At 37.7% G+C, this 14,540-nt stretch overlaps 1 protein-coding gene across 2 annotated transcripts in view; it reads left to right on the top strand.

The window, feature by feature from the left end:
• The window catches only part of dock1 (dedicator of cytokinesis 1), a 200,865-nt gene that overhangs the window by 164,419 nt on the left and 21,906 nt on the right, over positions 1-14,540 (top strand). For both annotated transcript variants that reach the window (XM_041973613.1, XM_041973612.1), the window contains exons 35-42: positions 83-239; positions 745-785; positions 930-1,020; positions 3,180-3,299; positions 4,342-4,431; positions 6,126-6,230; positions 13,049-13,190; positions 13,766-13,847. In XM_041973613.1, the coding sequence (XP_041829547.1) occupies positions 83-239; positions 745-785; positions 930-1,020; positions 3,180-3,299; positions 4,342-4,431; positions 6,126-6,230; positions 13,049-13,190; positions 13,766-13,847 (828 nt within the window). The remainder of the gene's footprint in view (positions 1-82; positions 240-744; positions 786-929; positions 1,021-3,179; positions 3,300-4,341; positions 4,432-6,125; positions 6,231-13,048; positions 13,191-13,765; positions 13,848-14,540) is intronic.

Below are 14,540 nucleotides of genomic sequence, written 5' to 3'. Positions count from 1 at the left end.
CTATCCGTTGGGGCAGAAGCTTTACATTTTACACTGTTGGTAGAGCTTTAAATACACCCTTCATATTTGCTTTTCTTGCCAGTTTGCTGGAGCACTGTCGGAAGCACAAGTACTTAGCCAGAACGGGCGAGAACTTTGTCACTCTGGTGGTGCGTCTGCTGGAGAGGCTGCTGGACTACAGGACCATCATGCATGATGAAAACAAAGAAAACCGCATGAGCTGCACTGTCAACGTCCTCGTAAGATGACAACTCGCAATTCCTGAATACACACAGAAACCTAATAATAACAGTACATACTACATGCAAGCCCTTGCCTTAAAAAACACATGTAAATAAAATATAGTATTAATAGTTAAAAGGTTTTTCATGGGTCATACGACTAGGCACATCCAAAAAAAAGCAAAAAAGCCATGGGTTCTATATGAAAACAGCCTCTCATCTATTGAAAGACATTTAATTTTGGCACAGTATAATGTCATTTTTACTATCTTTTACAGACACATGAGTCAATATTTATTATTTATCTGAGCCATGGTTTCCATTTTAATCATACGTAACATCACATTAGTACTTAGTCTTTCTGCTGCAACCCAGGATGTAATTTGCTAATTCTTTAAGTAAACAGATAATTATCCTTTAAAAGTATTTTATGCAAAGAAAGCATGATTTACAGAAGCACGTTGTTGTCAGACAAAACATCTCTTAAATCTGTGTCAATGCCTTGTTTTTGTCCACTCCACAGAACTTTTACAAGGAGATAGACAGAGAGGAGATGTACATCAGGTAAGACCTTCCAGCAAACGTCTTGAAATATCCAGATATTTAGTCCCTTTAAGGCATTTTGCAGAAAACAGTGAAGCACATGTAGGACGACATGTCAAAAGCCTTCACAGTTATGACCCCTAAATCCCTGTAATTTCTTGTCAGGTACCTGTACAAGCTGTGCGACCTCCACAGAGAGTGCGACAACTACACTGAGGCTGCCTACACTCTGCTGTTACATGCAAAACTGCTCAAGGTACACAGACTCTGGATAATAAATAAACATGGAAGTAAAATATTTACTCAGAGCCATAGCTGAGCTGTTGTCTGGCAGGTTGCATTTAACCTAAGGCGTTAAACAAATATATGTCTCTGGATTTGAATGTGTACAGAGTTAAAAGGGTTGGGCCTCATCCTTTTAATTCCACCGTTGCATGAGGTGGCTGCTAAGGGGGAAGAATTGCTGAGCATTATCTTTATCTTACATTGCATAGTCAATGCAAGTGGTGCAGAAAATGCATTCTACTGCAAATCACAAGCATCACTGCGAGGCAACTTGTGCCTTTTTGGGAAGAAAAAAAATGCAAATTTAGGATAACTTCAATTAGCTCCATGGGTTATCATGAAATATTTCTTTTAAATCTCAACATTTAGTGAATGCAGTCCTTCTCAGCCCCAAAAGTTTCCATCTCCTAGCTAGAAACCTTCCTATACATCAAACTGCAGTTTATTCCCAGCTGGGATTTGGTGTACTGCGAAGATGAAGTTGTTACCTCATGTTTTTTATCCAAAATTGTATCATCATTCAACATCTAATCTGTATTTGCATAAATAGCTGGCTGCTTCAGCCTTTGTGCAAGTTCAGACCGGAAAGCTGAGAGTGTGACTGAATCATCTTTTCCTCACTGACTAGTCTCAGTCACATATGCAGGAGTCTGTTTTATTGCTTAAAGTCTGCTCATCTGTCATCTCTCAAGAAAGAAATCTCTATTGTTACAACCAGGAAGTTGGGTAATTTTGTTTCAGCAGTGAATGCATGAATCCTTTTGCCCTTCCAGTCTACTTTCCAAACTCCCAGAGAAGTACAAAAGTGAATAATAATGACAAATCAATTCAAAACTGAATCAGTTTTATTGTTATAGCTAACCAAACTGCTGACGTTGGATACAAAATTCTGCATTCACCAGCATTTATAGAGTAAAACTGCTTCCTGTTGAAATGATTGGTCCTAGAGTAAAATACCACCAATGGTATAATAACTTTGATGAATTAACACCACTTGCTGTGTTGTCAGTAATGAATCAGCACTTCAGTTTCATCATTGCAGGCTCACTGGCCTTCCATGAACAAAGGTGGAAATCCTCTTTACCATGTAAATACTCTATTGAAACTGTAAGAGAATCAATAATCTAAGCCAAAGCCTCCCATCATCTTTTTTTTTTTGTACCACAACAACAGTGTACGGAGCAATTCTGTTTTCTGTTTGCTAATTTCTTTGCTTTTCTGTTCAAATGGCCCTCACACAAAACCTGGCGAAAGATCTTAACTCTTCAGACTATTCACAACACTAAAAAACTTAATGAATCCATCCTGACACACATACACACAGGATTATACTTTCTCTACACTTTGCCCAATCAGATTATCTTGTTACCAGGCTGCTTCATCCTGTCATGAACCTTATTATTATCCGTGTTAGTTTATAGAACAAGTCGCCCATATAAAGGAGTAAACGTAGATATTCTAATGGGTTTTTTCTCCATTGCTTTTTGCTGTTATTGTCTAGGAAATCAAAGCATGCATATATTATCATATGCATAAGGACTGCCTTTCTCCACTACCTTAGCTCCACTTCAGCTTGGTTTCCTGCTGGCATGCCTACTTGAGTGATGTTTGTGGGTTTTGAGATCCTTGTGCCAAATGCTGAAACTGAATGTATGGAGTTCATTTGCAGAAACAGATAAAAACCTTTCTTGACAGGAATAACCCAACAGCAGTTTGATTGATTTCCCTTTAACATCATAACACAATCAAAGAGTAGAAACATTTAAGATTTCCAATGGGGAGAATAAAACATCACCTTGATTGATAGCCACTCGAGTGCAAAACATGATTTGTGGAAATAAATCAAAATGAAGATAATGTTTTTGCAAAAGAACGCCTTCAAGCAATAGCTACAGAAATGTATTGCACTGATGCTTCCTGAACCATTCAATATATATTGATGCGTGCATCACTAACCACGTCTCAAGTCTCCATCTTACCCTACCAAAGTGTGGAACTGCCTTAAAAAGAATTACACATCAATTTCACCCATTTGCATTGGCTATAAGTCAGGGATCGATTTCTCGTTCACCTTTTGCTTTGCATTGTTTTGCACGACGTTGACCCCAGTGCTAATTTGTTCTCTGTTAGTGGTCAGACGAGCAATGTGCGGCCCATCTGACCCAGAGAGATGGTTACCAACCCACAACTCAAGGACAGCTTAAGGACCAGCTCTACCAGGAGATTATTAACTACTTTGACAAGGGCAAGGTAAGATGCGTATCAGCACCCACACCTATGTAAACCTTTTTTTTTTAATAGAACAGGGTAATATTACTCTGCTAAACTTCTAATAATTCTCTTCTTTTGAAAAGTGAAGGTGTGTATCAGAACATTTGAGCATTACATGCAACATTTTGTTGTCCTTTGAGTAACCTAACCTTTTATATAAACCCTTTCTTCTCCCTTTTCCTGGTTTTTCTCTACTACCTTAATACTACATTAGTGCCATACTTGAATGCCATTTTTGTCTCTTGAGAATGAGAAAATGCTCCATTTCATAAGACCTGGTTCTGTGCTATACTTTGACATTCTTCATATATTTGTCCCCACAGGAGAATTTTTTTTTTCTTCCTGTAATCTGGACTTGTTCTACAGAACTACAGCCAGAGATTCTCAGGGATGATGTCTGACGGCTTTGCATGTGTCATCAGAGTTAGGATGCCAACTGCCACTCAGCAAAATATAGCCAGGGATCCAACTATTTAGAAGAAACTTGGCTAAACATGCACATACAAATCCAGCAGAGCGATATCAATGTGTTACAGTGGCTGGAAGAATACATCAACACACCAGAGAGCAGGGATTCAGCTGACAACAGTTTCTAGAAAGCCTCAGATGGTGTTGCCAGTGCTATACTCACTGATGGCAGGCTGCTCTGAGTAGCAGTCTGGGCCTGATGCACCTCTAGTCTGGCCCATTTTAGTCCAATCGACACTCAGGAAGCCTCTTAGAAGCCTTTCAGCATGTTTGAGTGGTACACATCTATCTATGAATCCATCCCACTGTGCTGGATGACTCTCTGGGGAAAAGCAATAAAAGGATGGCATCTGGGTGTAGTGGTGTAGATCAACAAAAAGTGAAAAAAATATTGACATAAGATGAATTTATTTTCATAAAAGCTTGTGTTGAATACTGTCGCCTATGAAAGGCTAGCAGAAAATTTGTGTTACTCAACCGGCAGGAAATGAGAGCTTTATCCGCACTTTAATCTTTATGATTTATTCATTATTTGACTCTGTATACTCAATAGATGTGGGAGGAGGCAATCATCTTGAGCAAGGAACTGGCTGAACAGTACGAGAATGAAATGTTCGACTTTGAGCAGCTTAGTGCATCCTTGGTAAGTACGATTATTGTGTTGTTGAACAGCAATTCCACCATCATCAAGCTTAAGACCATTTTCCATCACAGGACAAGTGTCCACTTCTACAAAGGCCTGTGTTTTGTTTTGTTATTTTTTTTTCTTTTTTCTGTATGTAATAACTTATTTATATTAATATATTTAAACCTCAGTTCCTGCCCTACACGTTACATTGAATTAGCCAAGACAAGCTATTAGGTAGGCCTCTGTGCTGTTTTAGCTTGGGAAAAAGTTTGCACAAAAAACATTTTGAACAGTATAATATTATTTTGCAATATGTACAAAAAAGTATTTCTTTTATATTATATATAACTTTAATGATGCACTGAAATTCTGGGCTGATACCAATGTTAAAAATAATCACTTTGCTGATAGTCAATACAGATAGCTTCTTACATTTTTTCATTTTAATGCCAGTGAAACAATGAAATATGTGTTGTGAAAAAAATATATTAAAAAGTATTTCAACCCTTCATCACACAATATTTCAGTGGGGACAAACAAATCAATTTATAATCCTGCATGTTTACTGAGATCTTCCTGCCAGTCGTTCTTAGTTCAGCTTAGCTCTTATTGTTTTTGTTTTTACATGAATATGCAAAGTATTTTGGTCAACTTTTTTTAAAATGTGCCATACAAATAAATTTGACATTGACATTAGTATTGAAAATTTAATTATAAAAGATCATTTGCTAAAAAGAAGTAACTGTTTCTCCCTACTTTTTCAAACCGTTGCCAATATCAGTCACTTTTCAGTGCTTACATAAGTACTTGCATGGTGTTGAGTAGAACTAACACAAACATTAAATATAAACTGTGTTGGGGTACTTACTCTAAAAAAGTAATTAGTCACTAGGTACTTCTGTAAATTGTAATGAAATTACTTTACTCGTTACTGGATTTGAAAAGTAACACCACTAATTATTACTTTACTTTACCATTTCTTAAACACATAGCCGAATCATCCCTGCCTGTCTGCATGGTGATTACTGTATACTGTAAACAAAATGGCTTTAAAACCACAAGAACAACATCCCTGTCTGTGGGAAGAAATGTGCACACTTGTCTCATCATCATTTTATCTAGTATTTTTCTAAACCTGGCCATTTCAATAGTCGACAGTAGGAGCATGTCTCCTACAATGAACCTGCAACTAGCTTGTTCATTTCTGTCTTACCGGCTGCTGCGTTCCAGGAAATGTTGAATAAAGCTTCGCTGGTTTAGGCGGGTCGGCTGCTGAAGGACTCCTTCCGAGTAGGATCTTTCGCCACAAGTTTGGACTGAAACTGGATCAAACTGAAAATAATGCGAATATCGCCACTGACCAAAAGCCCGTATCTCCGACTCTCCAGCTTCATTTTTCTTTCTCTTTAGTTGGCACACAATCAGCTACGTCACCCAAATCAATCTCTATGGCAACGTGCCGAGGCAAGCACACACACACACAGGCAGCATCATGCGCGTACCACTTAAAAGAGACCAGGACTTTACACATAGGCAAACACGGCTCGAGTAACGCAGAATAACACGCCTTTGTAGTCCAGTAAAGTAATTTTGTTACCAATATTTTAAGTGTAATGCACTACTTTACTTCGTTACCCAAAAAAGTGATATCGTTACTGAATATAAATGTTTTCAATGTTACTTGAATTTACCATTTTATCTCCCAACAGCGGAAACAGGCCCAGTTCTATGAGAACATAGTGAAGGGCATCCGGCCCAAACCGGACTACTTTGCTGTGGGCTATTATGGAATGGGGTTCCCGTCCTTCCTGCGTGTGAGTATTTGCATCAGCTTACATCTTCCAGCTTCATCCATCATTTTGTTGTTGTTGCAAGAATCACTTTTTTGTCACCATCCAACGTGATCTGACTTACACCTATTTACAGGAACTAAACTATAACAAAATCCCAAGCAGCTGTTTCAGGAGTGCTCTGTAGAGGAGGTATAGAGATATGATCATCCTCCATTGTGGGAAAGAAGCATAAATGCAAATCATATCTGCCTTTTGCTCTATCTTTATGTCCAGTTTATGCAGCACTGGTTGTTGACTGGCTGTTACTCAGTTGATCCATCTAAAATGGCCTCTTAAATCAGCCCAGACTACAAGAATCAGCCCAATCTTGTTTGTCCAGTCACAAAGCTGATCACACAGCTTTAATTCCATCACTTGAACTTGAGCTAAGCACCATTCACTCGACACTAAGAGCGTGACCTGCATCACACAGTGTCCCATCACCACCTCCACAGCCAAACCAAACACCAAGTGATTTGGTCACATTGTAAATTACCTTTACTGGCTGCCGAATTGTGGGCTGTACTCTCAAAATGTACAGGTCTACACTTGTTTGGATAAAACTGGGAGCTCCAAATGTTTTGAAAAGTGGTTTCACCAAACTGACAGAGAGACATTCTGAATTCTAAAATGGACATTAATTAATTTAAATGATTGATGGAACTGATAAATCCCTTTTTGTGCATTTATTAGGTACACAGAAGGGGGCCCTTTAAGTTGAACTGATTTATGTCCTCACTAAATGTCCTGGCTGGATTTGGGCCAATCTGATCACAGCTTATCACATTAAGTGAGTGTAGAACAAGTGTTTGATATTCAGTGTTTGCATATCAGACCTCTTCCTCGCTGTGTATTTTTTTGTATTTCAGAGGAAAAATAGCAGCAGTTCTGGGAAAGTTCACCTTTTTTTCTAATAATATTTCTACCAAGATAGTTTTACTTCAATCATTGACGGTGTTGTTTTCTTGTCTTTGAGGAATTCATTCCCCTATTACACATGTAACACACTAAATTACCCCCAAAGTGATAATCCTGATCATCCCCTGTTCACTCTACTTTGAACAACAGCTCTTTTATTGAGGTCTTCTGCTTCTTTCCGATCTCCATTTGCACCTCGTAACCTTTTTTTTTATCTGCCAGGGCAGAAACTCCATTACAGACAGGGCAAGCCATGCTGGCCTAATCTAACTGCCTCTTTAAACAGCCTTTCAGGACAGCTTGGACTTTTTTTTCTTTCTTTCTTCTTTTTGCAATGGACTGACCAGATAACCGACATAACCAGGGCATGAGCATATCAGGCTGCCTTTCCCAGTAGGAATTATATGAGATAATTGTGATCTTGGTTGGGTTATTGTTTGCATCTTCATTAAAAAAATGCTGCACACGTGACATATCACCCATGTGCAGCTTTTGTTTTGCAGACATGTATATATGTCTTCATGTGTTTCTGTATACATCTACAATGATTGTATGATTAATAGATTTTTAAAATTTTGTGAGATTTAAAGACGTGTTTGACAAATTATTATTTAGCTTTTCCACATATCAGTTGCGCCTTATCAGCCACTGTCATTCCTTCTTTGTAGTTCCAACATGCCAAAGAGAGGCGTCTTGCAGTGTCACTGAATCAGCTGAGTGATAACAGCACGGTTGGTTAAAGCAGCCATTACTGCAATCCCAACTTGATATGTGTATGCACACACATACACATACATACAAGACATGCCCAGTTCACCTCTGTTATTACCTCCCTTACCAGTCCAGAGGCACATCATATGTGGATCAACACCCCAATGCCACCACTTCACTTTCACACATTAAAATCAATGGCAAGCAATGCACCAGTCCCGGCTTATAAAAGTATACATGGAAAAGCAGTATGATTTACAGCGCTGCTGTTTTAGAATCATCACTGGTGGTCTTTATTGCAAGAGACTGGATGTACTGCAGAGATTTTTCTCCTTCTACTAGAGGATTTTTTCTTTAACTTAGAATTCAGATTTAAGGATTAAGATTTGAATTATCTCAACGTTAATAACTTTGTGACTTAAGAGCTGTGGGTTACCAAACTGTCAGCATGTCAGGATAAACTGTTTTCTCTTCCCAAAACAAAGAGGAAGGGCAGAGTTTAGAAAGCTAAGATGCACAATGCCACCTGTAACACTGTCATACTACTCGTTCTCATAACCAGAATACTCTGCTCTGCTCTGAGCTATTCATTTATAATCATGGACTCCTAGTTACCACTACAACCAACCAAAATGAGCATTTTTCTTAACAGTGCTGGTGTATCTGTTAGTTACTTTTGAATAAAAATTGATTTCAAGATTTTTCTTCTCAACTTTGACCCTTTTTTTCTGTCTTATTGGAACTTTGATCTAATAATGTATTTTCTTGCCATGCCTTAATTCCTCTTCATTTCCTGTTGACCACCAACATTATCATTAATAGATTCACTTATTGAAGTGTAAAAAGATGAAAATAGCAGTTCCTGCATCTTTTCCTAAAGGATTGATGTCCTTTATTGCCCCATATAGGGTATGTAAACAGATAATTTCCTTTATAGCCCCTAAGATACTCTGTGCCAGCATCTAGTGGTCGTCAACCCTTTGGTCCTGTTTTTTCCTTAACATTTATGTTAGCCTTTCGGCCCACCATGTGGTTTGGCCCTTCTGGCATTTGCAAGAATTGCCAGATTGCCAGTCCAAGTCATTGTGTTGGTCAGGATTACTCAGCCCAGTAGATGTTTGGCTTTTTTTTATTTTATTTTAGTTTTTGTTTTCTTTTTTCCTTCCTAATACACTATATCCTTATTATTCTCCAGCAGGAGGCCTCTTTTTTTTCTTTTTTTTCCCTTTTTTTTACTTAGTAAATGTCAAGAATACAAAGACTGCCTGGAGTTCCACTTAATAGTCTTGGGTAATATTAAATTATCCCGGTGAAACATTTAATAATTATGTTAAAACATTTTCTTGTAAGTACATAAAGATGCATTTGAGTAAGAGTGGCTAATTGAGATAAATATAGTTTAGAGGGTTTTCGATCACACCCCATCCGGCTGTTAGTGTTGCAGAATCGCAGTGCCCTCGGGGGGAAAAGTCAGTTATGTGAGAAAATCAATACTCCTACAAAGGCATCTTGTGTCCACCGCCCCCCTACAAATTGATTTTATGCAAGAGTGCTTAATTCAGCTGCTTATGATTTATTATAACTTAATATGGTTGGACACTAGGGTATTTGTTAATTGTAAAATGTTCTCGATATCATAATTTGTTTTAAAACTTCAGACGCAACTAGGCCATTGATCTCCATTATCCTCTTTCTTTTCAGTATATAGCCAATTAGTAAAGAAAATATATACAGCTAGCATTTTTTGTCTTTTTCTATCTAAGGGAACTATTACATATTTATTTTATTCATTATTTAGTAAACAAAATAAGTACAGGCACAGAAAATTTATCTTAAGTCATCGTTTCAAACTTAAAAGGTACAAAACCTTAGAAAGAAGCTTTACGTGACTATTTTATTTCTATCCTTTAAAAAGATACAGTTTCTGAGACCTTTTGCACAACATTATGGTAAAACATTGATCAAAACCATGTTGTACACAATCTAATACTTGTCTTCTGCCCCCTGGTGGATACTTTCTGTACTACAATAATTATAACATCACACGGTAAAAAACAGCAAATGTACAAAAAAGATTTCTTTATTTAAAAAAAAAAACGAGAATTTTCTCAGGTCAGACTTTAAAGGGTTAACTCTCACCTTCTCTCTGTTCCTGTCCTGAAGTTTGCTTAATTCTCAGGTTGAATCGTCTCTGACAACTTAAAGAGCAGGTCTGGTGTGTTAAATTTGTCTGAATTGTGAATGTTGAAACAGCACATTCATAGAGTGTATATGAACTGTCGAATTGTCCCTCAGGCAGACCCCTGTGCACAAATCAGGCAGATGAAGGAACATTCCCTCCTTATGCTTTTAGGAGCATGCTCATATAATTTATTCTCCTTGTGTAATAAATTAAGATGACCTTTTCATCAGGCTCTGTGTTACTGATTGCACCACAGATTGATGATTCATGTTCCTGTTGTCACTCTTCACATGTTCCAGACTCCTCTGTGTTGCTGCAAACTTGTCCAGAGATCTTGAATCCTGAAGTCATGCATTTTTATTTTAACTTACTGGTTCATGCATTTTATTTTAACTTAGTGGTATTACACTTTTATTGTTCCTGCTTTGTCGGCTGAATATGTGAGATGACCTTTTTATTCACTAGCCAAGATGGAAAAGACCATTTCAGCATAAATTACTATCTCAGTGACAACGATTTTCTCTTCCAGCACAGGATCAAGGGTCAAATGAGAACTGTGACACTGAGGTGACTGTACGCATAATCTCAACAGCTTCATGAAAATCTGCCTTCTTTTTCCAACAAAGCATTTAATATGCACAACTGACAAAAGATTAGGTATCCTCAATCAGATGTAAAAGATTTAGAAGAACATATGTTGACCACCAGTCAAAACGGGGGCCATGATTTTTCAGGCAGATGAGAAGCACAGCTGTGGGATTTAGTGTTCTTTTGTCAACTTGTCAGTCAAAGCAAAATAAAAATGGCCCCAGGCAAACATCACAGCAGCAATTAATTTGATTAAATGGGGAGTTGAGAAGTGTGCCAAGCGTGAGAATAGGGCTTCCTGTTTGGACTGGTTTTCTTAAAATTGGGAGAATAATGTTATTTTGAACTTTTCTCTAAATTTCTGAAGTTGTTATTTACACCTTGGTGAACTGACACAACTGGGAAATTAGACTCTGCATCTCTTTTCGATGTAAAGTCCAGAGACTTCAACCTTGGTCCTCCAGCCCCAAGCCCACCTTGCTTAACTACTAAGCTGTCAAATTGCAGCCTTGCAAAAGCATCAACAACTCATAGTATAATTTTGACTTAAGCATGCTTACCTCTGCAGGGATTTCTGGATGGCTGGTGTGCAAATGTTTTATGCTAGTTGTGATTCTACCAGTTATAGTCACTCCACATAGGATACTCAGTAAGCATCTTAGTTTGTGAAATGTGTCCATATATCTGCCTTTCTTCCAGATGTTGACTTTTTTTTGCATTAGTTTCATGAAAGTACATCAGAGTTAATTGTCGTTTTCCCAGGTCAGATCAAATGTGTGTGTTTTCTTATTACGAGACACAGAGATTTAGGTCTGATTCCCAGCTCTTCCTCCTCCTCCACTTTCCATACAGTTAAGTTAGGTCTCAATGGATTGCGTCAGTCCTGAATATGTTTTGTTTGATTTAAATGGTGGACATGTCAATTTGTCCTTGTGTATCAGTTTTTATTCAGTTCTCATCTTTGTAAGAAAAAAGTTGCCGTTTCAGTTGACAAAATTAACATTGATTTACATTATTGAACACACTGAAGCTCTTAACCATCAAAACGTAACTTGAGGCACGTCAACTTGTGTGGTTGTTGCTCAGAGCAGTTGTTTTCCAACCTGGTGGTCGGTGGATCGATTCCAGGCTTCCCTCACTTAACCCCAAGTTGCTTCCCAATGTGCCTATCAGGGTATGAGTGTGTGTGAATGGGTGAATATGACAGGTAGTGTAAAGCACTTTGAGGGGTTAAGCTGACTGGAAAAGCTCTGCTGAAGTACAAGCTCATTTGCCATTTTTACCGTCTACCTGTACATGCTAACTTATGCTAACAGATGAAGAAAATAAATGCAGCCTCTGAGGAGTGGCCTCTACTTTTTCCAGCTGTACTTCTCCAGGCCTTTTTCATTAAGGACTTTTTAAAAGTTTTATGCTTGTCTTCCACTTTTTAATACATTTTTTTTAAATATCCTCCTAAAATATTTTGTTTGGCAAACTGTTCTTATAGTATATATATATATAGGAATATATAGGAAGTATCCTTTCCTTTCTCTCTTTTTTTTTTTTTTTGCCAACTATCTTTTGATTTTATTTTTGACATACCAACAACAGGTGCAGCGAAAATAGTCTCCACTGAAAATGTAGAATAGTATCACTGTAAAATCCATTTTGATGCTGTGGAAGCTTTAAGGTTTTTCCTCAACAAAGGAAATCTTTAAATGTATTCATTCCAATTCTGTGAAATCCTTCAGCTGAGAGGAAATGAAGACTTGCATGTAAAATTGGAAGCGATATCTTCTTGTAGACTTTCAACTTTGTTTATGGTCTAATTTCAACACATGCTCCACTTTTATTTCTGGAAGAGATCAAGTTAAGTAAATGTGAAAAAGGAGTTATGAGAGAACAGCATCGACTGTCATGTTTCTGCTACAAACTGAACCTGGAAACATTTCCTGAACCATGATTTTTTTTTCTTTAAGACAGCTTTATTTATATAATAGAGGTGATAAGTTGCAGTGCATTAGCTTAATAAAGCAGAGATCATTCCCTTGTTGTTCAGTGCCAAGGGGTTTAAATCATTTCAGTGTTAAACCTGGACACTATAATATGTGTATTAACCCAACCAGGCCAAGCATATTTACAAATCAAAATCACCTTTTATGTGGATTGTTTTTGGTCATTTACTTATTTTGCATTTTGTTGCTAACGTCTTTGAATACTGTTTAGCCTCTTGATGTATTTAAGGGTGGCCTTTGAATTCACTAAGATGATGGTTCATGTGTATTGTCAACACTGCCCCACGGTGCCTAGTTTATATTCATAAACTGCCTTACAGACACATAATGTGTGCAAATTATGAGGCCATCTTCCTGACACATTCAAGGTCTCATTGTATTCTTTCATTATTTTTTTTTTTCAGAACAAAATGTTCATCTATCGTGGGATGGAATATGTGCGCAGAGAGGATTTAGAAGCACGACTTCTCACACAGTTTCCCAACGCAGAGAAGATGAAGACAACCACTCCGCCCAGCGAGGACACGAAATGCTCCTCTGGTCAATGTATCCTTAGCACCATATCACCAAGTCATATTAAACTTATCATTTTAAGTATTTTATTTCTTCTGACTCCCTCAGCCATGAGTCATATTTATTTTTATTCTCCTATGCACCTATTGATATTCTACACTTTACAGATTTATCATTCAGCTAGTCCTCATCTATATGCATTGATATACAAATCTGAGCAAAAGTCTTGATCCACCCCTCATTTTATGTTTTGCTGCCAAACTGTCAGATTACTATTATTACTTTTTTTTAAGTGGTCTTGAACAATATTTATCCAGATTTCTTATATATAATATATAAAGGAAAGGGGTGGCTCAAAACGTTTGCACACTGCTGTGCAGTTAACTGCCATTCAACACTCTAAAAGACATCATATAAATGCTTTATTAATAGTTATGTTGATATTTAAAACAGTTTTTACTCCAAATTGTTGATTTTGCGTACATTGCAGTAACAATTACATCATACTTTTTATTTGATATTATAGAAAATTGAGGTTAAGTTATTATTTTATTTCATAGATGTGAGTACAGCCATTTCATATATTTTCTTTGACCTTTGTGCTTAAGATATCCAGTGTTTTACAGTGAAACCTATCCTAGACCTCCCTGCTAAGTTTAAAAACAAGCCCGTCTCTGAACAAATAGTCAGGTAAGAAGGTGCTTCAAACACATTCACTTATTCACAGTTTCCTTGTGCTGCTCAAAGCCACAGAGCTTGTTTTTCAGTCTTCCAACATCTAATTTACTTTCCGGTCGGTCAAACAGTCGATAGAGCTTGTGATGACATGCTAAGGGCATTAGCTAAGCATTAGCATTTTTGTGTGTGGTGTGCAGAGGACCACTGTGGTGAATTTAATCTTGATTTAAATGTGGGTCTGTGTAGAACAAATCCTGGTTGACCTTCTTGTTGTTCTAGTGGTTATTAACTTTCACCAGCCATCTGCTATTAGTCAGTGTGCCAAGTACAACATTGTTTCTCTGCCATCATTATTAGCTTTGTGTAGAGCATCAGGGTCACAGCAAATAGCGGGCCCCTCCACTCCAACTTGTCTGTAGGCCAGCCGGATGCTGCAGCACTCAGCTGTGCAAATTCACTTTGATATGCCACCCAACGCATCAATGGACATAATTAAAAGAAGGCATTTACTTGGAAAAACCTTTAGGCAAATACACCTGGGCTCTGATCTTATCACGAGCCTGCAGCTCTGGTCACATCCACCCTCCTCCAGCACTCATCCATCCCACAGCCTGTTGGCTTGTTTGTGAACTGTGTTTGATTGGAATATGCGACTTTGTTAATGTCCCAGATTAGACGGACATGTTTAGAGGCTGACCGAGAACT

This window comes from Melanotaenia boesemani, chromosome 21 (genome assembly GCF_017639745.1).
Source record: "Melanotaenia boesemani isolate fMelBoe1 chromosome 21, fMelBoe1.pri, whole genome shotgun sequence".
Lineage (NCBI taxonomy): Eukaryota > Metazoa > Chordata > Actinopteri > Atheriniformes > Melanotaeniidae > Melanotaenia > Melanotaenia boesemani.
This window is presented reverse-complemented; position numbering and strand designations above follow the sequence as displayed.